The sequence below is a fragment of the Carcharhinus amblyrhynchos genome, unplaced genomic scaffold (assembly GCF_965287045.1).
Source record: "Carcharhinus amblyrhynchos unplaced genomic scaffold, sCarAmb.v2.hapA scaffold_37, whole genome shotgun sequence".
In the NCBI taxonomy this organism is placed as follows: Eukaryota; Metazoa; Chordata; class Chondrichthyes; order Carcharhiniformes; family Carcharhinidae; genus Carcharhinus; species Carcharhinus amblyrhynchos.
The window spans coordinates 7993048-8018471 of record NW_027649778.1 but is presented as its reverse complement, the minus strand read 5'-3'; the positions used below and the strand labels follow the sequence as shown (position 1 = coordinate 8018471).

General features: G+C 42.7%; 1 protein-coding gene across 1 annotated transcript in view; it reads right to left on the bottom strand.

Annotated features, from left to right (window-relative positions):
- Positions 1 to 25424, bottom strand: part of LOC145362265 (striatin-3-like) — a 59184-nt gene that overhangs the window by 32463 nt on the left and 1297 nt on the right. Inside the window, exons 2-3 of the mRNA XM_080218347.1 lie at positions 9234 to 9337; positions 6466 to 6539 (exon numbers count right to left, since the gene is read on the bottom strand). Of these exons, the coding sequence (XP_080074473.1) occupies positions 6466 to 6539; positions 9234 to 9337 (178 nt within the window). The remainder of the gene's footprint in view (positions 1 to 6465; positions 6540 to 9233; positions 9338 to 25424) is intronic.

Genomic DNA, 25424 nt, shown 5'->3' with positions numbered 1-25424 from the left:
GTCACAAGTGAGGTGCCTGAAGATTGGAGGTGGCAAATGTTGTGTCTTTGTTTAAAAAGGGCTGCAGGGAAAAGCATGGGAACTACAGGCCGGTGAGTGTCACATCTGTAGTGGGTAAATTGTTGAGAGGTACTATGAGAGACAGGATTTACAAGCACTTAGAAACACAAGGGCTGATTAGGGACAGTCAGCATGGCTTTGAGAGTAGAAAATCATATCTCACAAATTTGATTGAGTCTTTTGAAGGGGTAACAAAGAAGGTAGATGAGGGCAGTACAGTTGATGTTCTCTACATGGACTTTAGCAAGGCTTTTGACAAGGTACCACATGGTAGGTTGTTGCATAAGGTTAAATCTCACGGGATCCAGGTGAGGTAGCTAATTAGATACAAAATTAGTTTGATGACGGAAGCCAAAGGGTGGTTGTAGAGGGTTGTTTCTCAAACTGGAGACCTGTGACCAGCGGTGTGCCTTGGCATCAAGGCTGGGTCCACTGTCATTTGTCATTTATACTCATGCTTTGGATGAGAATATAGGAGGCATGGTTAGTAATTTTGCAGATGACACCAAGATCATTGGCATAGTGGACAGTGAAGAAGGTTATCTCAGATTGCAACGGGATCTTGATCAATTGGGCCAACGGGCTGACGAATTGCAGATGGAGTTTAAATAAATGCGAGGTGATGCATTTTGGTAGACTGAACCAGGTTAATGATAGGGCGTTGGGGAGAGTTACAGAACCAAAAGATCTTGGGGTACAGGTTCATAACTCCTTGAAAGTGGAGTCACAGGTGGAAGAGTGGTGAGGCATTCAGTATGCTTGGTTCATCTGTCAGAAAATTGAATACAGAAATTGTTGAAGGCATACAAGACATTGGGAACGCCACACTTGGAATACTGTGTACAGTTCTGGTCACCCTATTATAGGAAGAATATAATTAAACTAGAAAGAGTGCGGAAGAGATTTACTAGGATGCTACTGGGACTTGATGGTTTGAGTTATAAGGAGAGGCTGGATAGACTGGGAATTTTTTTCCTCTGGAGCGTAGAAGGCTGAGGGGTGATCTTATAGAGGTCTACCAAATGATGAAGGGCATAGATCAGCTAGATAGTCAATATCTTTCCCCAAAGGTAGGGGAGTCTAAACCTAGAGGTTTACGGTGAGGGTCCGCGGGGCAATTTTTCACGCAAAGCTGCCAGAGGTAGTAGAAGAGGCATGTAAAATTTTGTCTTTCAAAAAGCATTTAGACAGTTACATGGGTAAATTGGGTATAGAGGGATATGGGCCAAATGTGGGCAATTGGGACTAAGGGGTTTAAAAAAAAAGCGCAGCATGGACAAATTGGGCTGAAGGCCCTGTTACCATGCTGTAAACCTCTTTGAATCAAGAGTGCAGCTACATAAGCTTACGATATTCAAATGGAAATAAAAGGATCATGTTACTCCACTATCCTTGGATGTGACTATTACACCACACTGCAGCCAACAAGTTTATTCTAGGTGTTAATATACATTCGAAGGATTTATAAAGGGCCCAAGTGATACTTATTCTGTGACAACAACTAATATTTCTCACGTTGTGAAAGCAACTATCTTTATTTGATCCTGAGATGTGGCTATAACTTGCCATTTACTGTCCACTCAGTGCTTTTCTTGGAGGTCCACCTTTGTGAACCACAGTGCTCCCACACTGGTGTTAAGTAGGGAATTCCAGGATACTGACATAATGAACACAAAGCAACGCTGATACATATTCAAGTTAGAATCATAGAATCCTAACAGTGTAGAAGGAGTCCATTCAACCCAATGAGTCTGCGCTAACTCTCTGGCATGTTTGAGAGCTCAGAGATGATAGCAATTTCACAACACTACTCTCGTCCTTGTCAGTGGTAGAAAACAAGGTGAAGAAGGTGATCTTCGTTTGTTGATGGTGTTGAGCTTCTCAAGTGTTGTGACTGCAAGTGAATAGCAGGTAGTCTATCATTTCTGTCTTGGAAATGGTGAGAAGGCTTTGAAGGAGCAGGAAGGCAGGCAACTAATTGGCCAGATGCTCTGTTGATATGGCAACTCCTGCTGAGCATTTGGACAATGGTGGCCCTCAAGATATTAATAGTGGGGTTATGAAAGGTTAAGAGGCCAGTGACTGAGATTTCTATTGTTCAAGATGGTCATTGCATGCCATTGATGCACCCAATATTCTAGTGCATCAGTACTGGTCATACTGTAGAGTGGCACGGGCAGATTCACTATCAGAGGAATTGTGACTAGAATTAACACTGAGCATATTGAGGGCAGGGTTCAGTGAAGGTCATTGACCGAAGACGCTTCTCTAAGAATCTCCTGCAGCAATGTCCTGCGATTGTGTTGAATGGCTATCATCACCTTTGTACCAGATATTACTCTAGCTACTGAAACACATTCCTTTTGGTTCCCATCACCGAATAAGCTCAGTCTTGCCTGGGCACCTGGGTACCATATTTAACTAAACACTGCCTTGATGTAGAGAGTAACTGATCTGCCATTTTAATCTTCCACCCACATCCAAGTTAAGGCTCTGGAGTTGAGTGATTCTGGTTGAATCCAAACTGACTGTGTTCGTGGTGAGTAGTTGTCACTTGAATACTGGAATCACTTTACTAACGATTAGGAGGAGGTCAATGCTGTGGTACCAAGAGTTGGGGGGCTTATATCTTTGCTACTTTTTGTGGACAGGACATACTTGCAATTTTCCAGTATTATATCTATACTGAACCCTTCATATGTTCTATCACAGTGTTAAATAGCAACTGGACACATTGCTTTGAAAATCTGCAGTGCCTCCAGCAAGCAAACCTAGAACTATGCAAGGAGCAGTTTCAAATTCCAATGCGTTTACTTTATGGTCTGGAAATCCAAGTAGTTACTCCACCCACTTCTACTTCACACCAAATCATGTTGGAATTTCACATCAATTGTGCTTACAAGAGAATTCAACGTATACAGGTCCAGACTTATCTCTATTCTTGCAGCTGCTTCGTCAAGTGCAACAACAACTCTTACTATGACGTGCCCAATAGTGCAGATGCCTCACATTGAATTCCTAGTCTGATCAAGGTTAACCGATCCCCACCCAGGAAGGTTGGTGAGGTGGCTGCAATGGGCCCAAGTTATGGAGGACTGAAAAAAAAGGCTAGATAAAGATCAGCCAGCCAAACTGGAAAGTGACATGTGTGCACCATATGTGACAATGGGCTTGAAGGCAGCTACTGTACCCTCCATAGCCAAATAACCTACCAACAGTTACTGATGGAAAATGTCGAAAAATGAGAATAATCACTGCAGTTCCTGCTTTCCTGCATGTGTTTAATACGGCCTTCACGGAGGAGGATACGAATAGTTTGCCAGATATTAAAGATAGAAGGATGGTAGGAGTTGAGGGCCTAAATGCGATTACTGTCACTAGAGAGGTAGTGCTTGATAGACTAATGGGACTGAAGGTGGACAAGTCCCCAGGACTGGATGGAATGTATCCCAGGGTTCTGAAAGAAATGGCAGAGGTGACAGTGGATGCCTTAGTAATTATTTATCAAAATTCGCTGGACTCCGGGGAAGTGCCGGAAGATTGGAAAACGGCTAATGTTACACCGCTGTTTAAAAAAGGTAGCAGACAAAAGGCAGGGAATTATAGGCCGGTTAGTTTAACGCCTGTAGTTGGAAAAATGCTAGAATCCGTCATCAAAGAAGAAATAGCGAGGCACCTAGAAAACAATGGTTTGATCGAGCAGACGCAGCACGGATTCGTTAAGGGGAAGTCGTGTTTGACGGATTTATCAGATTTCTATGAGGACATGACTAGCGCGGTAGACAGAGAGGAACCTGTGGATGTGGTGTTTTTAGATTTCCAAAAGGCGTTTGATAAGGTGCCTCATAAAAGGTTGCTGCAGAAGGTTATGGTGCACGGGGTTGGGGGTAACGTGTTAGCGTGGATAGAGGATTGGCTGTCTAATAGGAAGCAGAGAGTTGGTATCAATGGGTGCTATTCTGATTGGCGGTTGGTGACTAGTGGAGTGCTGCAGGGATCGGTGCTGGAGCCTCAACTGTTTACCATTTATATAGATGATCTGGAGGAGGGGGCTGAGTGTAAGGTGACAAAATTTGCTGATAACACGAAGATGAGTGGAAAAGCAAATTGCGTGGAGGGTGTGGAAAGTCTGCAGAGAGATCTGGATAGGCTGAGCAAGTGGGCGAGGACCTGGCAGATGGAGTATAATGCTAGCAAGTGTGAGGTTATCCAATTTGGCAGAAATAATAGTAGGAGGGATTATTATTTAAAAGGCAAAAAGCTGCAGCATGCTACAGTGCAGAGGGACCTGGGGGTCCTTGAGCACGAGTCGCAAAAACCCAGTCTGCAGGTGCAGCAGGTGATCAAGAAGGCGAATGGAATGTTGGTGTTTATAGTGAGGGGAATAGAATATAAAAGTAGGGAGGCCTTGCTGCAACTGTACAGGGTACTGGTGAAGCCGCAGTTGGAGTACTGTGTGCAGTTTTGGTTGCTGCACTTGTGGAAGGATATATTGGTCTTGGAGGGAGTGAAGAGGTGGTTCACTAGGCTTGTAGCAGAGATGAGGGGGTTGGACTATGAAGAGAGACTAAATAGACTGGGTCTGCACTCGTTGGAGTTTAGAAGGATGAAGGGGAAATCTTATAGAGATGTATAAGATAATGAAGGGGATGGGTAGGGTAGCGGTAGAGAGATTCTTCCCGCTTAGAAAGGATAGCAGGACTAGAGGACACAGCCTCAAGATAAGGGGGAGGCACAGTTTAGATCAGAGTTGAGGAGGAAATTCTTCACTCAAAGGTGATGAATCTCTGGAATTCTCTGCCCATTGAAGTGGTGGAGGCTATCTCGCTAAATATATTTAATTCATGGGTAGATAGGTTTTTGACAGACAGGGGAATTAAGGGTTATGGGGAGAAAGCAGGAAAGTGGAACTGATCCACTTCAGATCAGCCATGATCTTATTGAATGGCGGGGCAGGCTCGAAGGGCTAAATGGCCTACTCCTGCTCCTATTTCTTATGTTCTTAGAGTACAAACTTAGATCTGCTATCCATTCCTTCCCCATTACAAACTGGATCATTCAGATTTTAATATGAAACTTTGACATAGTAGATACATAAAGTCAAGGGCATGAACTCTTATAGTATAGGTCATCGGAATTGATTAAAGTAATAAACTATGGACATCCTTCTTGACTTGGATTGTGCCTGACAAGGGCACTTCGAGTTGCATACCATCACAGTTAAACAGTATAAGTTATGGGTCTGTTGCTGGTGGTCACGGAATCTATTTCGGTTTAAGAATTAAGAGCATTAGAGAGATTTATGTATGGTGGAATTCCTAGTAGTAATACGATACTAAATGAACCTAGTGAAGGCACTGTACAAATGTGGTTTTAATTTGGACAATGATTTATCATAGGTTGACAATTCATGGCAAATAGCGATCAATATATACAATAGTCCTGGATAAAGTGATGAATCCAGGATCATTTTAGAACAACTAGGTATGGCAATAAAGAGTTGATTGAGTTTCTCTGGAATAGAATCATACAATCTTTACCAAATAGAGGGAGGCCATTCAGTCTGCACCAACTTTCCAATGGTGCATCCCACCCAGACTCTATTTATCCATGCATTTGCCCCGCTAATTTCCCCTAACCCACACATCTTGGGACTCTAAGGGGCAAGTTAGCATGTCCAATCCACCTAACCCACACACCTTTGGACTGTGAGAGTTAACCAGAGCACACACAAAAAAAACCATGCAGTAATGGGGAGAATGTGCAAACTCTGCACAGTCACCCAAGGCTGGAATCCAACCCAGGTCCCTGGTGCTGTGAGGCAGTCGCGTTAACCACTGTGCCACCATGCCGCCCAGTTGGATAGCTAAACTAAGTTGAGCCAAATGGTCTTCCTCACCTTTAGTGGCTTGCAAATCCCACCAATTTCTACCTTTACAACAGCTGACACAAGTTTACAGAAAATGTCAAAGGAGTACTCTGTCAGAGGGGGTAAAGTTGTTAGATTTTGCCAAGTGGTCGCTGTTCCCTCAGGGTCCATTCTGAACACTAACTTAACGAAATGCATTTTAAAAGAGTCAGGGGAGGGACTCACCTCAAGAACGCAAGTGGCAATGCAATCAGCACAGTAAGAAGGAAGAGTAAGTGCAGCACCAGGCTTGAGTGTCTGCGGACATTTTTCTATGTTAAAGCTGCTATATAAACCGTCACAATTGGAACCAGTTGAGCAGACAGGTGTGGTGGGAACAGATTGATGTGGAGCGTGTGGCAGGAAGGGAAAGATAAATGCAGAAATGGGAAAGTACCACGACCATCTCACTTACCTATCTTGTAGACCTGCAAGTTACTTTCAATTGAAGGTATGAATTAGTCTCAGGCAAATGTGCGTCTTATTTCTCAACATACCTGAATCAGGCGCTTCTGTCTTTGAGTCACCTTGAACTGGTTCTGTTCCATACTTCAGTTTGTGGTATTTTGTCCTAGAAAAAATAGTGAAATGAAAAAAATGTGCTAATGTAAAATTAACAAGTGATAGTTATATGAATAGAGCACCTAACTTGGGAAAAGGAAAATGCAAAATATGTATAATTGAAATTTGGACATGTTCATCTTCCTGACATAGCTTGGGGACTGATTCCCACAAATCCCAATGCTTCCAGCAATTAAGCACATGCTAAATTTAAAGGGCATTTTTAATTTTCCTTCCTTTTACAGTAAGTTGCTTTTAACACATCTTCAGCAAAGCATCTTCAGCAAGTGGTTTTACAAGATTAAAGAGGGACTTTCACCCCCATCAGCAACCCTTAAGTACCTCTTCTTCTTTACATAAATGGTGGCAGGGTTATTATTATGGAAAGCAGCACAGCAGAGACCAATCTTGTGGCCAGTAAAGATCATCTCACGCGCTCCTGAAAGGGAAGGGGGTTCCAATTAATCAGACATAGGAACTCTGGTTGGCATATCTTACAAGAAAACCAAGAAATCTTGGTGAAAGACCAAGACCCTTACCAGCAAAAAAAAGTTTGCCATTGGTTGTTCAAAAGAGGTTCCCTTCGCTCTCTCCATCAACTTAGTTATACACATTCATAGAATCATAGAGGTTTACAGCATGGATACAGGCCCTTTGGCCCAATTTGTCCACACCACCCAGTTTTTAAATCACTAAGCTAGTCCCAATTGCCCGTGTTTGGCCCATATCCCTCTGTACCCATCTTACCCACGTAGCTGTCTAAAAGCTTTTTAAAAGACAAAATTGTACCTCTACTACGACCAAAATATGCTGCTAGAGATTGCAATTTGTGAAATCAGTTACAGCTACTATTTACACATTGGGAGCTGTGCAGCAGGTTGCAACTTCTGCCCCCCTCCCGATTTGTTACTTCACAATTTGCTGATCTTCATCCTTCACACACACCCCCTCCCAACCTGGTCACTGCATGCATGATTCATTGTAAATGACACACATTTATTAGGTACAGATATTATCTTATTAGATCATAAGACATAGGAGCAGAATTAGGCCACTCGGCCCATCAAGTCTGCTCCGCCATTCGATCATGGCTGATTTTTTTTCTCATCCCCATTCTCCTGTCTTTTCCCATAACCCCTGATCCCCTTATTAATCAAGAACCTAACTATCTCTTGTCTTAAAGACACTCAATGACCTGGCCTCCACAGCCTTCTGCAGCAAAGAATTCCACAGATCTACCACCCTCTGCCTGAAGAAATTCCTCCTCATCTGTTTTAAAGGATTGTCCCTTTAGCCTGAGATTGTGCCCTCTGGTTCTAGTTTTTCCTACTATGGAAACATCCTCTTCACGTCCACTCTATCCAGGCCTCGCAGCATCCTATAAGTTTCAATAAAATTCCCCCATCATCCTTCTAAACTCCAACGAGTTCAGACCCAGAGCCCTCAACCGTTCCTCATGCGACAATCTCTTCATTCCAAGGATCATTTTTGTGAACCTCCTCTGGATCCTTTCCAAGGCCAACGCATCCTTCCTTAGATACAGGGCCAAAACTGCTCACAATACGCCAAATGGGGTCTGACCAGAGCCTTATACAGCCTTAGAAGTACATCCCTGCTTTTGTATTCTAGCCCTCTCAACATGAATGCTAACATTGCATTTGCCTTCCTAACTGCCAAATGAACCTGCACGTTAACCTTAAGAGAATCTTGAATAGTGATCCGAATTCCTTTGTATTTCTGATTTCCTAAGCATTTTCCCATTTAGAAAATAGCCTATGCCTCCATTCCTCCTTCCAAAGTGCATAACCTCACACTTTTCCACATTGTATTCCAACTGCCACTTCTTTGCCCACTCTTCTAACCTGTCCAAGTCCTTCTCCAGCCCCCTGCTTCCTCAATACTACCTGTCCCTCTACATATCTTTGTGTCATCTGCAAACTTAGCAACAGCGCCTTCAGTTCTTTCTTCCAAATCGCTAAAGTATACTGTGAAAAGTTGTGATCCCAGCACCAACCCCTGAGGCACACCACTAGTCACCAGCTGCCATCCTGAAAAAGACCCCTTTATCCCCACTCTCTGCCTTCTGCCAATCAACCAATCCTCTATCCATGTCAGGATCTTACCCGTAACGCCATGGGCACTTAACTTATTTAACAGTCTCCTATGCGGCACCTTGTCAAAGGCCTTCTGAAAATCTAAGTAAATCACGTCCAGTGGTTCTCCTTTATCTAACTTCCTCGTTACACCCTCAAAGAACTCTAACAGATTTGTCAGACATGACCCACCCCTTGACAAAGCCGTGCTGATTCAGTCCTACTTTATCATGCACTTCCAATCACTCTGAAATCTTACCTTTAACAATGGACTCTAAAATCTTGCCAATGACTGAAGTCAGGCTAACCAGCCTATAATTTCCCATCTGCTGCCTCCCTCCCTTCCTTCCTAAACAGCGGCACCAAATAAGCTACTTTCCAGTCCTCTGGTACCCTCTCTGTCTCCACTGATTATTTTTATTGATCAGAACCCATTAGGACTGAGCTTTTGAAATGTCATTTCAAAGCCAAATTTTTTGGGGGTAATTCTCATTATCCCAAAGTAGCTTTCGATGCAAATTTTAAAGCAAGACAAACCATGATTTCTCATCTCAGATAGCTACACAGTATTCTTGGGGAGAACTTAAGAGTCCAGAGTTTGCAAGGCTTACCTTTCTTGCTTTAAGGCATATTCCAGCATCTTAATTCTCCGGACCAGATCCTTCTTGAGATTCTCTTGACCTTTCCTTTCTCCTTGGAGAAAGGCGACACGTGCCTTTAAATGTTCAAAACAGACACCAATCAGTAAAACAGTTCAAGAGCTTGCTGCATTTAAATTTCTTCCTTGGAACAGGCGGATGTATTGCATTATTTGGAAGAGGGGCAGGAGTTATCCCTGGAGTCCTGGCCAACATTTATCCCTCAAATAAAACTATCCTTTGGTCACTGTCATATTGCTGTTTGTGGGAGCTTGCTGTGAACAAATTGGCTCCCTCTTTTACAACAGTGGCTTCGTAAGCACTTCGCAGAATTCAAAGTGAAGAAGTTTTGTGATGTCCCAAGGTGTTAGAATGTAACCAGTGACAACTTTGTATTGGATGCAATGTGACCAATGGTAACAAGCTGACCCGGTAAACCATGCAACTAATTACAGAATGATGTGATGGTTAGCTGGCCAGCTGACTCACTATAAATAATATGCTGGGAATTGTGGAGAGCTTGGAATGGCCCATGGCAAGGCCCAAGTTTGGAGTAATGAGGTTTCTTTATCAAACCCTTTCTTTGATTTGTTAGTTGCAGTAAGTTTTGTTTTATTTCCATTGTCTGCATTTGAAGAGTTCCTTTTGAAGAAACACTAAGATTCTGAAAGTTGCAACATAAATTCAAATCTTTTCTTTAATTCAATGCGTTGTCCACCCTGATTGGGAACACACTAAAGGAAAAGCAGTGGATGGCTGATTGAAAAACAGCAAAGATGTTGGAAATTTGAAATTAAAAACAGAAAGTGCTGAAAATACACAGCAAATTTGTCAAAATATGTAATACGGAAAGACAGAGAAGGCACTTCCTTACAAACAACTGAAAAATGGTGCCAGCGTTCGACTTGTGTTAGGATGCCTGCCCACTTTTAAGAGAGGGACAGACAGTACTGAGGAAGCAAGGGGGGGGCTGCAGAAGGACTTGGACGGGTTAGGAGAGTGGGCAAAGAAGTGGCAGATGGAATACAATGTGGAAAAGTGTAAGGTTATGCACTTTAGAAGGAATGGAGACATAGACTATTATCTAAATGGGAAAATACTCAGGAATTCTAAAAACAAAGGGACTTGGGATCATTGTTGAACATTTTGTTAAGGTTAACGTGCATGTTCAGTCAGCAGTTAGGAAGGCAAATGCAATGTTAGCATTCATGTCGCGAGGGCTACAAAGCAAGAGCAGGGATGTACTTCTGAGGCTGTATAAGACTCTGGTCAGGCCCCACTTGGAGAATTGAGCAGTTTTGGGCCGCATATCTAAGGAAGGAAATGCTGGCTTTGGAAAGGACCCAGAGGAGGCTCACAAGAATGATCCATGGAATGAAGAGCTTGTCATTATGAGGAACAGTTAAGGACCCTGGAGGTGTGGATAGAGTGGACATGAAGAGAATGTTTCCAGTAGTAGGAAAAACTAGAACCAGAAAGCACAACCTCAGGCTAAAGGAACGATCCTTTAAAACAGGGACGAGGAGGAATTTCTTCAGGCAGAGAGTGGTGAATCTGTGGAACTCTTTGCCACAGAAGGCTGTGAAGGTTAGATCGAGTGTCTTTAAGACAGAGAAAGATAGATTTGTGATTAATAAGGGGATCAGGGGTTATGGGGAAAACACAGAAGAATGTGGATGAGAGAGAGAAAAAAAAAATCGACCAAGTGGCCTAATTCTGCTGCTATGTCTTATGGTCTAAACAGTACATGCCAAGACAAGTTCCAGTGAAGGACAGCAAAGTATATAAAAATAAAATCCTGTAGATGCTGGAAATCTGAAATAAAACCAGAAAACACTGGACATATGCAGCAGGTCTGACAGTATCTGTGGAGAAACAGAGTTAATGTTTCAGGTTTGTGACCTTAAATCAGAACTGGAAAAAGTGAACAACATAGTAGCTTTTGAATAAGTGAAGCGGAGAAGACTAAAAGGAAATGTCAGGGTGGCAGGAAGGAGAGAAATGCAATTTTGTTGAAATCAAAGGTAGTGATATGGCTAAGTATCCTAAATGGTAAGTAAAGGGAGAAAATGTGCATGGGAGATCTGCACAAGGCCAACTAGTGGTTGGTGAGAGGGCCATCGCTCTGAACACATGGAGTTTTTCACTTTGGTTATACCTCTTCCTAGTAAAAGGAAGAGTGAACTTAGAATCAGAGAATTCCTACAGTGCAGGAGTCCTTTCACCCCACTGAATCTGGAATCTTGAGTGGAATGGCAGCTGGGGACACTGAAGAGCATCCGCGAGGTGGGAGTATCAGGGTTAGCACAGAGGGGTGGTCACACTGCAAGCTCAGACTCCAGAGGCAGGAAGGGAATGGGTAACCACCAGGCAGAGTGAGAGAGCGAGGCAAGCACTGCAGAAATCTCCTGTGACCATTCTCCTACAAAACAGATATACCATTCTGGATACTGTTGAGGGGAATGGCCTCTCAGAGGAAAATAGTAACACCAAACCATTGCACCACAGTTGGTTCTGCTGCAGGGGGGAGGAGTAAAAGGTGTGGGAATGCAATAGTTACAGGGGATTCAATTATAAGGGGAATAGGTAGGAGTGGCTGCAAGCAAGACTTCTGGATGGTATGTTGCCTCCCTGGAGGCTGCAGGACATTCTGAAGAGGGAGGACAAACAGCCAGTGGTTATAGTACACATTGGTACAAACGACAAAGGTAAAAAAAGGATGAGGTCCTAAAAGCAGAATAATAGGACCTCAAAAGATAGAGATCTCAGAATTACTACCTGTGCCACATGCTAGTCAGAGTAGAAATAGCAGGATACATAGGATGAATACATGGCTGAAAAGATGACGTGAGGCAGAGGAAAGATCCCTAGGGCAATGGGACCGGTTTTGGGGGAGGTGGGATCTGTACAAACTGGACAGGTTACACCTGGGCAGGACCGGGACTGATATCCTTGGGAGTGGTTTAATACTAATATGCAGAGAGATGGGAATCATTGTGAGGATTCAGAGCAAGGGGAATTAAGAACAAAAGGAAAAGACAGTAAGGAAAATAAGGAAAGTGACAGGCAGAAAAATCAACAGCCAGAGTCAGATAAGGGCCAAATAAAAAAAAAACAGAAGTGTTAGAAATACCCACCTTAAGCTTCTGTACCTGAATGCTCAGAGTATTCAAAGCAAAATGGATGAACTAGTTGCAAAGATAGATGTAAAGAGGTATGATATAGTGGCTCTAAGGTGAGCAAGAATGGGAACTAAACATTGAATGGGAACTAAACATTGAGGACAATTCAGTGTTTAGGAAGGACAGAAAGGAAACAACGGAATTGCATTATTGATTAAAGATGATACTGATATGATATTGAGGAAAAATATTAGCAAAGATGATGTGGAATCTGTATGGTTTGAGTAAATAAACAAGGGGCAAAAAAGATTGATTGGAGTGGTATATGGACGACCAAACTGTAGGAAAAGCAATAGATGGGAAATCAGAGATGCATGTGTTAAAGGAACATTGTGATTGTTTGACTTTAATCTGCATACAGATTGGGCAAGTCAATTTAGACACAAACAATAGAGGAGGAATTTCTGGAGTGCATGCGAATGATTTTCCGGAGCAATACATTGAGGAACCAAGGGAGCAGGCCATATTGAACTGGGTGTTGTACAATGAGAAAGGATTAGTTGGCAATATAGTTGAGAGAGAAAATCCTTGGGGACGAGTGACCATAATATGCTATTCAAAAAGGGGAGGGAGAGTGAAAACAGAGAACAATAGGCCTAACATCAGTGCTGGGGAAATTACTACAGTTCATTATTAAAGATTTCATAACTCAGCATTTAGAAAGCAGTGGTATAATAAGACAAAGTCAGTATGGAGACTTTCAGAAGGCTTTCGACAAAATCTCACGTAACAGACTACTATGTAAAGTTAAAGTGCATGGGATTGCAGGTGATGTCTTGAAACAAAGTTGGGTGGGAGGGTGGGCTGTGAGGAGGATACAGATATATCTCAGCATGCTTTGGACAGACTACGTATGTTGGCAACTGCATGGCAGAGGCTTTACAATGTAGATAAATATGAGGTTATCCACTATGGTAGCAATAATAGAGAACAGATTATTACTTGAATGGGTGTAAATTGAGGGGAGTGGATACTCAATACGACCTTAGAGTCCTCGTGCATTGGTTGCTGAAAGTAAACGTGGAGGTACAGCAGGCAGTAAAGACAGCAAATGGTATGTTGGCCTTTACAATGAGGGGATTTGAGTACAGGAACAGGGATGTTTTGCTGCAATTGTGCAGGGCGTTGGTGAGGCCACACCTGGAGTATTGTATGCAGTTTTGTCTCCTTATCGGAGGAAGGATGTCTTTGCTCTAGAGGGAATACAGCAAAGGTTTACTAGGCTGATTCCTGGGATGGCAAGTCTGTCATATGACGAGAGACTAAGCCAGTTAGAATTATATTCACTGGAGATTAGAAGAGTGAGAGGGGATCTCATAGAAACTTACAAAATTCTAACAGGATTAGAAGGGGAAGATTCAGAAAGAATGCTCCCAGTGGTGGGGGGAGTCCAGAACCAGGGGTCATAGTTTAAGGATAAAGGGTAAACCTTTTAGAATGGAAGTGAGGAGAAATTTCTTCACCCAGAGGGTGGTGAATGTGTGGAATTCACCACCACAGAATGTAGTTGAGGCCAAAACGTTATGTGATTTCATGAAAAAAAAGATATAGCCCTTGGGACTAAAGGGATCAAGGGATATGGGAGGGAAGGCAGGGGGGATATAGCTCTTGGGGCTAAAGGGATTAAGGGATATGGGGGGGTGGAAATCAGGATATTGAATTCAACGATCAGCCATAATCAAAATGAATAGCATGAGCAGGCTTGAAAGGCCAAATGGCCTACTCCTGCTTCTAGTTTCTATGAGTCTGCACTGACTCTCCAAAACAGTATCTTACCCAGGCCCACCACCCCTCTGCCCTATCCCCATGCATTTACCATGGCTGATTCAACTAACATACACATCTTTGGTCCGATGAGGGGGAATTGGAGCACCTGGAGGAAACCCATGCAGACACAGGGAGGTCGTACAAACTCCACACAGACAGTGACCCAAGGCCAGACTTGAACCCAGGTGCTTGGCACTGTGAGGCAGCACTGCTAAACACAGTGCCACCATGCCACATTTATCTAATCTTTCATGACCTCCGGTTCCAAAGCAATGCGCAGACAATGAGGTGCTTATGAAGTAAAATCCCTGTTGTAGTAAACATGGCAGCCAAGGCGCGCACAGCAAGTTCCCACACACAGGAATGTCACAATGGCTAAATAATCCGATTTACTGATGTTGGTTGGATAAATATCAGCCAGGATAACAAGGAGAACTCCCCTGCTGTTCTTCAAAATAGTACCGAAGGATTTTTATGTCCACCTGAAAGTGGACATTGCCTCTGTTTAACACCTCTAACATTGCAATATTCTCTCAGTATCATCCAAGAGTGCTGATTCGTGAGGCCGTAACGCAAGGCACTGCTTGCAACTGGGAAAATTCTGGCAGCAAGAATCACAGCCTTTGAACAATGGTTTAGCGCCAGGGCCATAAAATCTTTCCTGCAATGTAAAAGAAGACACTACACAAACTGAGACCTACGTCGTTACAGACCGCTTTTGTAAAATTAAACCTGTGAAGAAAGTTAACACATCACAAAGAACTTGGCGTCCCAAGTTACTGCAGGAGTAAAAAAAAATACTCCCACAGTCCAAGACTGGCCATGCTAAATTCGCCCTCAGTATACCCGAACTGAAGCCGGAGTGTGACGACTAGGGGGTTTTCACATTAACTTCATTGTAGTGCGAATGTAAGCATTACTTGTGACTAATAAACTAACTTTAAAAACAGGCAGCTCTAACAGTTCATCTGAAGGATGAGCTTGTCAAATCATGCAGCATATCCTCATTACAATAGAGATTATGAACTTGAGTCTTGGAGTAAGGGTCCAATAATAATCAGGTACGAACGTGTACTATTTGAGGAACATAAAAATAACTGGAACCGAATACTTAACCGAATAACCAGGGCTGGGGGAGGAGGGGGAAATCAGGATATTGAATTCAATGATCAGCCATGATCAAAATGAGTGGTGCAGCAGGTTTGAAGGGGCAAATGGCATACTCCTGCTTCTAGTTTCTAGGATTGTATAAAATTATGACCAAATAACAGTCTGGCAATAATTTGAAAGCATTTTTCAACAAATAAAAGGTGCATTATCCCTTCATTCATACCAGAGTTTTCTTCAATAACACGACATTTTACTTGATGTTATTTTTATTGATGGATGTCTCCTGTTATTTAGACCCTCAGATAATGCCCTGGGCAACTCCTGCTGTCAGTCACTGACTGCATCTTAAGATTGGCCTTGGATCAATCTCAGTTAACTGCAACAAGGGATATGCTAAATTATTTCCACTTGAGCTGTGGAAAGTACTGACAATATAATTAACTGCAAAGATCTTGACCTCCCAAATTTGGCTGCTGCACAGAACAAGCATTTTGAGTTTCATAACAACACTATAGAGTCAAGTGCTGGGATATTGTACAGAGTAGGTTTTCACTTACATTAATGTACATTGGCTTAAGAGCATTTTTGTCTAAAATGCATTAAATAAACCAATGATAACATGGTACAACAGTAGTTAAAATTGTATTATTCAAGTAAGATGCACTCTAGGCAATCTAAAGCACTACAGAGTTTGTTATAATGGTGCCATACCACTGGTGCAATTTATAGTGACCGAATTCCCACAAACTCAAATCATTGCTCAGTTTGAAATTATTTTTTTCTCTCCCTTGTTTCCTGAAAACATTAACATTTTCAAGGACATGATTTAATATAGCAGCAGATAGCCAACACTACAGAGTCCTACATTTCACTGAGAAAGCTAAGCTTTGACTCAATGGCTGCACTCTCACCCAAGGGAGTTCCAACCTCCCAATCTAAAGATTTTAAGCACATAAGCTAGGCCAACAACACCCCATTATAGCAATGCAAGAAGTACCACCTATTTATTTTATTGTTGAACTGAAGTCTTGGCTGCCCTCTCAGGTGGCTATTGAAGATCCAATAGCAATGCAGAAGAACAAAAGGGGAGTTTTCCCCTGGTATTAAAGTAATTGTTTATTTGTCACAAGTAAGGCTTACATTAACACTACAACGAAGTTACTGCGAAATTCCCCAACTCGCCACACTCCGGTATCTGTTCAGGTCAATGTACCTAACCAGCACATTTTTCAGACTGTGGGAGGAAACCGGAGGAAACCCATGCAGATACGGTGAGAACATGCAAATTTCACACAGTGACCCAAGCTGGGAATCGAACCCAGGTCCCTGGCGCTGTGAGGCAGCCGTGCTAACCGCTGCGCCACCCCTTGACCAACATTTATTCCCCAACTACTCCCCCAATCAGAAATAGGCTACCAACACTGTTGTTTGTGGTACCTTGCATTGAATGAAGTGCAACCTGAAGTCATGAAAGGAGATAGCTAAATGCAACTTCTTTAAACAGTTTATGCAACAGGCTACTTGATCATACAGAGCACCATGACAGAGTCCAATAAACTCTCAGGATTTCCAATAGACAGAATTTTTTTTGTATTCATTTGTGGGACATGAGCATTGCTGGCTGGCTAGCATTTATTGCCAATTCCTAGTTGCCCTCAGAGGGCAGTTGCTGTGGCTGTGGAGTCACACATAGACCAGAAGAAAAGCATGGCAGATTTCCTTCCCTGAAAGACATTAATTGGTGAATGACCTGGGTTTTTCCAACAATTGACAATGGTTTCATGGTCATCAGTAGATTCTTAATTCCAGATTTTTTTTTGCTGAATTCAAATTCCACCAACTGCTGTGGCAGTCCCCAGAACATTAGCTGGGTTCCTGGATTAATAGTCTAGTGATAATACCACTAGCCACTGTCTTCCCTTAGGACAATACAGATAAAATCAGCCATCCCAGTGGCCAATATAGATAAAATCAGCCATCCCAGCACACACTGAGAATAACACTTGGAAACCTTCTTGGCTATGTGGCTTAGCTGCATGTTGTCTCTATCAAGTGAGCCAATGGGACAGCTTCTAAAAGGGTTTATTTTACACTTACTGTCCCTTGGCACAAAAATGGCATGAGAGAAGCATGCTCACAAAACAGTACCTTCACAAAATTCCCCCAGTGACTGTTTCTCTAATACAATGGTGCTATTAACAACCATCTGTCATGTAAAAGGTACAAAACTCTGTAGCATATGCCAGGTCCCTTCTAATTTACAAGATGGACTACTGGCATTCTTTATTGCTGGCTACAATCCACAATGTCTGGGATCATTAGCTTAAACCAGCCCAGACCTTTGAACAGGAACAATGGCAGACAGTGGCTGTAAAACGTGCAAATCACCAACAAGGCTTGTTTATTTCAGAATAATGTTATTTCGTATGGTGCTTTGTGAGTGTCCAGTAAAGCCAAAGCTTGCATATACATCAGAGAGATTAATTTTGCCAAAGCTTTAGATGATGTTACTTGGCTGCTCCCCCAGCCCAGGAATAGGAAGGTCTAAGGAAAAAGTTATATAAAGTATGAATTTTTAAAAATGCTAACTCCCCTGATAACTTATTGGAGAAATGAACTGCTTTTGCTCCAGCACTGGTAGCAGCTGTCAGACCCTTCATCCTGTTCACTGGAACTCCTTCTGCCGATTCATCTCCCTAGCTGCTTATAAAAATCGTCATACACCCTTTTCCTCAAATCAGGTCATTTTCATTATCCCTACCATGGCTCTATTTTTCCCTTCTCCTTCCTACTCTGCCTCCACAGTAAATCCTTTTATGGACTTGATTGTTTGAGTTATAAAGAGAGGCTGGATAACCTGGGACTTTTCTCCCTGGAGCGTAGAAGAGGTCTATAAAATAATGAGGGGCATAGATCAGCTAGATAGTCAACATCTTTTCCCAAAGGTAGGGGAGTCTAAAACTAGAGGGCATAGGTTAAAGGTGACAGGGGAGAAATACAAAAGGATCCAAAAGGGCACTTTTTCACACAGAGAGTGGTGAGCGTTTGGAACAAGGTGCCAGATATAGTAGTAGAAGCGGGTACAATTTTGTCTCTTACAAAGCATTTAGGCAGTTACGTGGCTAAGATGGGTTGAAAGGGACATAGGCCAAATGCAGGCAATTAAGGTTAACTTAGTGTTTACAAAAATGGTTGGCATGGACAAGTGGAGCCGAAGGGCCCGCTTCCATGCTGTAAACCTCTATGACTCTATAGCTGCTGTGGAAATGATGATACCTGAAAATGAAATGCAACTTCCAGAATAAAAATTAAAACACAAATTGCTGGGTGTCTGGGACGCAACATGGACAGTACAGTAGATCAGGTATTGGCTGCCCTCCTTTAGGACCCAAGTTTAGATCCTGCCCGGATTGATGAGATGAAAATCATCTTCTGCTTCTAAGTAGCCACTGATCATTATATACAGGACATTCCAATCCAGTCCCTAGTGAAGGTGCATTCCACAGCCAAAAATATCCTCAAGACAAACTTAACTCACAGGATGGTTTATGTTGAAATTGTGCATGTAACAGCAGCACCTCTTCCCAGTAATGAGTGCCTAACAGTTAACTGGTTGAAATGCTATTAGAAGTCTTCTAGTGCTCTATTCCCCCTTACGAATACCTCTTGCCTTGAGGAGAGTAAAACAAACAAGAAAGAAATTTTGTAGTCATGCACGTGGCAACAAATAATTTTGAATTTATAGGTACACAGCTCATTGTTGAATGCAATACTTTTTAAAAATCAGAAACACATTGCTGTTCAGAGTTCCCTCCAGATGGGGAGGCAGTGGTGTATTGGTATTGTTGCTGGACTAGTAATCTAGAGACCCAGGGCAAGATTGGAGGACCTGGGTTTAAATCCAATTACAGCAGATGGTGAAATTTGAATTCATAGAGAATCATAGAATCCTACACTGCACCAAGCATAATCCCACCCAGGCCCCATCCCCATACATTTACTCTAGCTAGTCCCCCTGACACTAAGGGGCAATTTAGAATGGCCAATCCATCTAACCTGTACATCTTTGGACTGTGGGAGGAAACCAGAGCACCCAGAGGAAACCCACGCAGACATGGGGAGAACGTGCAAACTCCACACAGACAGTGACCCAATCGAACCCAGGTCCCTGGCACGTGAGGCAGCTGTCCTAATCACTGTGCCGCCCTAAATTCAATTTAAAAATCCGGAATTAAAAGTCTAACAATGACCATGAAACCATCACCGATTGTGGTAAAAACCTATCTGTTTCACTGATATCCTTTAGGGAAGAAAATCTGTCATCCTTACCCAGTTGGGCCGACATGTGATTCCAAACCCACAATAATGTGGTTGATTCTCAGCTGTCCTCTGAAATGGAGGGCAGTTAGGGATAAATGCTGGCCCATCCACCAATGCTCAGACCCCATTAATGCATAAGAGAGGCATACATTTCTGCTTGCACTAAACAAAAAATGAGCCATTTACGGGAGCCTATTATTTTGAGATTTTTCTTAGTGGAGTGAGGGATGCTTTTTCTTGTCAGCTCTTCCCACCTCACTGAAGTCTTTTGCAGAGCACTGTAGCAGGAAAGCAAAAGGAGAAATCACAGCAAAGCCAATAACTAGCTGTCTTGAGCGCTGTGGAGCAATATTACTATTTGATTGCTGGGTTTGTTCTACTACACTCGTAGATGGGCTGTGTGGCTGTATACAATGGTGCCACTAACTGCAATACACACTGATTTGTATCAGCCCAAGTCAGCCGTTTGCCCTGAAAGTGTTCAGTTGCACTTAGAGGTGAAGATGTCATCCGAGGATTCCACTGCTATCTCCATCCAATGTTTCCGACTAGAAACTGTGAATTTTGGGCATGCACAGACTCGGGATCAATTTCTCCTAAGATGATGCGGACACCTATTTGAGTTACTAAGGAAATTGGGAGAGAAGAAACAGAGATAGTACTTGGGATTCCACTTCATTAAAATAGTCAACTCTTAAACTGGAAGGTCAAGTAGAAAATTAAGCAATCAAATATGTTTCATACAGGCATCATTCACATTTGATTCCCACCAACCTTCCTTTTCCCATTCGTCCTTTTTTTGATCTGTCAGCTTAGATAGAATGTTGGTAGGATATGCACTGATGAAATTTGTGCCTAAACATGCTTTCACCAAATATACTCACAAAGGTACTAAGGAGGAGACAGGATAGTCATCAGGAACAGGGAATCTCACCAATCTTCTGTGAACCAGAAATATTGAATCGAATTGTAACTACCTTGGCTGAGATCATCTGACTGCAGGCCAAAGGCAGAACCTGGCAACTTCCTGATTGGCATGTCTGAACACTGGAACGCAACTCACCCACCTCTTTCCCCACAAGTGCAAGTATTCTTCATTAGCTAACAGGAACTTCTACTTAGTAGAGAAAGCACAATTTACATCATGTTTCTGCCTCTGGTTGTCTGAGTGTTCGGTCTGTTTAGCTTACCTTTTGGTTTAACCCAAATCACACTGAATTAAAATTTAAATCCTTGACCATCCATCCACCCTATTAACTTCGTGAATTAATGGTACATAGGGAATTCCACAATATCAATTTAATTAATTTCACGAGACAGATAGGTAGAATTGACAAAGGAAGGTATTGTTAAAAGAATATTTAGTATCTTCCTCTCCGTCCTTGAGTCAGTTATCATTACAGCTGGCAAAGACCAAGTGCCTGCAAAAGCTATTTTGAATCTGCCTACACCAGCCCCATGCTCCAACCAAAGTTGAATCATAAAGGCCAGGATGTGGCTGGATTCAAACCATAGTCTGTGCCATGTTAGGCACCACAGCCTTCGACAAAGTGACATTCCTTGCCAGCCTCACCAGACGGCGCAGTTGTAATCAAAGAAACAACTGACCCGTGGCAGTAGCTTTACAGATTGAACTAAAAAGAAAAACTACAAATTTGAAAGCTGCTTGGATAATTCAGTTGGATCTCGTTGCATTTACTTGAGCTATATAAACTGGAAGACTCCCAATTGCTGATCTGTGCCGAGTTAAAAGTGACTTATGCGCTTCTGTCCTCTTCCCTGTTCCCACTTTACAACAGTGACTGCACTTCCCAAAGTATTTTGTTGGTTTCAACTGCTTTGGGTTATCCTCAGATTAAGATAGATCATATAGAAATACAAGTTCTTCTTTGAATTATCGCCCAGCAAAAATGGCCTCCACTCTAAGATAAAGAAAGGCCATTGATCACTATACCGAGTGGGGAGTGACCAAAGTTCATGCAGGCATTTCCCAACAGGTCTTAGTACATCCGTGTGAAGAGGAGAGAATAGTTGGCGAAAGACACAAAAGGGAATCTATCTAAACCATAGAATCCCTACTGTGAAAAACTTCTGGGATTCTTGGTATTGGAAAAGTTGTATTTTTGGGAATATTTTCTTAAAAAGCAACTCAAGCGCAACAGATAACCCGAGTGACACATAATCCTGGAATCTGAACTTCTTGAGCTAGTAACTGGAAAACAAGCTGTCAAAAGCTTAAACTACTAGGCTAAACACTGTTTCTATGTTTCAATATTCAAATATCAAGGAATTACTGCCACCAAGTCCCTGACCATCAACAGTCCATTGGTCAGAAACTAAATTGCGCCAGCCAGATAATGATTTGACTACCAGAGGGCATAAGCTGGTTATTCTGAGACAAGTGGCTCACATTCAGACTTCCAACAGCATCCCTACCAATTACAAGTCAAGACTGAGGTAAAATGCTCTCCACTTGCTTACGTATGTGCATCTCTAAAAGCACTGAAGAAACTCTAGGACAGAGCACCCACTTGATCTGCACTTCATCCTCTAACTTAAATACTCACTCCTATTGCTGGTGTAGTTTGAGGTATAGACTGTCCACGTGGTTTATTGCCAAAGCAATATGCCAAAGATTCTCAGGAGTGCCTCCCAAACCAGAGACTTCTTCCACCTGCAAGGGCACAGATGGCAGATGCACAAAATACCCTCACCTCCTAAATCACACACCATCATGACTTGGGCATATAATCATCATTCCTTCATTGTCACTGGGTCAAAGTCCAGGAACTCCTTACGTAACAACATTGTGACAACACATTTACCATACAGATGCAACAGTATAAGAACGATTACCGCCATCGGGACAGCACGGTGGCACAGTGGGTTAGCACTGCTGCCTCACAGCGCCAGGATCATCTTTCAATTCTGGCCTTAGGTCACTGTCTGTGTGGAGTTTGCACGTTCTCCCCATGTCTGCGTCGGTTTCCTCTGGGTGCTCCTCGCACAGTCTGAAGATGTGCAGGTTAGGTTGAACGGCCATGCAAAATTGCCCCTTAGCGTCAGGGGACTAGCTAGGGTAAATCTGTGGAGTTACAGTGACAAGGCCCGAGTGAGATTGTCGAAGCAGGCTTGATGCACCAGGGATTCGATGTTTGGATTTTCATAGAATAAAAGTTCATAGAAACCCCACAGTGCATAAAGAGGCCCTTCGGCCCATTGAGTCTCCACCAAACACAATCCCACCCAGGACCTACCCTCCATATCCCTACATACTATACCCACTAATCCCTCTAACCTGTGCGTCCCAGGACACTAAGGGGCAATTTCTTAGCATGGCCAATCAACTTAATCTGCACATCTTTGGACTGTGGGAGGAAACCCATGCAGACACAAGGAGAATGTGCAAACTCCACACAGACAGTGACCCGAGCCAGGAATCGAACCCAGGTCCCTGGAGCTGTGAAGCAGCAGTGCTAACAACTGTGCTACCGTGCCAACCCAAGCTACCATGGGGGAGAAGAAGGAATGATAGGTCACTGACCTACCGGTCAAGCCTTTGTGTACATTGCTGCTTAACAATTGAGTTGAAAGCATTTGGTATTATCCCAGGGTGTCTGTCTCAAATTATTTCCCCTCTTCATTTCTCCCTCACCCTCATCCCTTTCCACCTCAATGCCTCCAGTTTGCCACATCTGAAAATAATTCCATGTAGTTATTGGAACTCTATAAGGAGCCCAAATAAAGATCCACGAATGGATAGACAGAAAGAGATGCAAATTTTCTGAGTCCCCATATTTAGGAACTCTGGCAAAAGTTGGACTTGGGGCACAGCATCCACATCTACCCCAGTGTATTATTTTTTATATTAATATACTTGGCAAAGCTTGCATTTATTTTCTATCCATGGTTTGCGTGAAGATCATAGATTTATAGAATCCCTACAGTGCAGAAAGAAGCCATTTGGCCCATCAAACCTGCACCAACAACAATCCCACCAGGAAGCATAAAGGAGAACATGCCCCTATTTACATCAAAACGGACAAGAGCTTCAAGCTTTTAGGTCACCAACAACCTGTCCTGGTCCCTCCATGCCGACACTACAGTTAAGAAAGCCTCTACTTTCTCAGAAGACTAAGGAAACTTGGCATGTCAGCTAAGACTCTCATTAACTTTCACAAATGCACCATAGAAAGCATTCTTTCAGATTGTATCACAGCTTGGTATGGCTCTTGCTCTACCCAAGACCGCAAGGAACTACAAAAGGCCAATCAATCATGCAAACCATCCTCCCATCCATTGACTCTGTCTACACTTCCCACTGCCTTGGCAAAGCAGCCAGCATAATTAAGGACCCCACGCATCCCAGACATTCTCTCTTCCACTTTCTTCCGTCAGGAAAAAGATACAAAAGTCTGAGGCCACGTACCAACCGACTCAAGAACAGCTTCTTCCCTACAGCTGTCAGACTTTTGAATGGACCTACTTTACATTAAGTTGATCTTTCTCTACACCCTAGCTATGACTGTAACAGTACATTCTGCACTCTCTCATTTCCTTCTCTATGAACGGTATGTTTTGTCTCTACAGCGCGCAAGAAACAATACTTTTCACTGTATGGGAATGCATGCAACAATAATAAATCAAATCAAAGTCATGCAAGGCCAGAATTGAATCCAAGTCCCTGGCATGCTGAGGCAGCAGTGCTAACTATTGTGCCACCATGGTGGCACACATAACCAATTCTTATTTCTTCAGTCGATGTATGATTATTTAATAAATTTATTGTTTTTACTTTGTGCTAAGCGTTCAGAGAAATTGCACGCTTTCCCAATGATCCATGGTTAAGAGGATGCAGATCTTTATTTGGGAGTTCCATCAGCCACACAGAGCTACTGTCAAATGTGCAGCATGGTGGCAGAGTGTTAGCACTGCTGCCTCACAGCGCTAGGGACCTGGGTTCGATTCTGGTCTTGTGTGACTAGTCTGTGTGGAGTTTGCAATGTTTTCCCTGTGTCTGCATGGGTTTCCTTGCACAGTCCAACGATGTGGGTAGATTAGCCATGGTATTTGTGTGAGATCATGGGGATAGAGCTGAAGAGAGGGCATAGGTGGAATACTCTTTTGGAAAATCCATGCAGACTCAATGGGCCAAATGGAATCTTTCTACACTGGTATGCTTTACTGTATGAAGCATCCGCTAATTTTCCCACACCGACCTCAATTTGATACAATATTTTTGCATACATAATTTTTAGTTCTAAACTGAACTGATCTAAAATTCCTAACAGTTTATAAATCTGATTTACATGAAGGTGACGCCAATTGTTTAAAAAAAATGTAATTGATTGCTCCAAATTCAGGAATCTGTCCTAGTTTATAACTGGCTCTGGGGTCTATAGGAACAAGCGTCACCGTACAGACTAGAGGACGATTAAAGAATGGCTGCAGATCACATTTCAACAGCTACAATGCAGCAGGGAACAAAGGACAACCTCAAGCATAAATATCAAGTCAGATTTATGCTGGGGGAAAAAAGAAATCCATCAAGAAAAATACTGTCATAGCCTTATATTTACGCATGTTCTGGCCTGACCTTTCATCTGCATGTTCGAGGCCACTTTTTTAAAACCAGGTAATAGTAACCTAAAAGATGCATTACCCTTAGGAAATGCTAAAATGGTTTGAAGCCGAACACAATTTAACAAATGCAAAATGCCAAGTGATTTTAGCAGTTGACATCTTTTTTTTCCCTCCTGTTTTTGTACAGTGAAAGTGTTGAAAC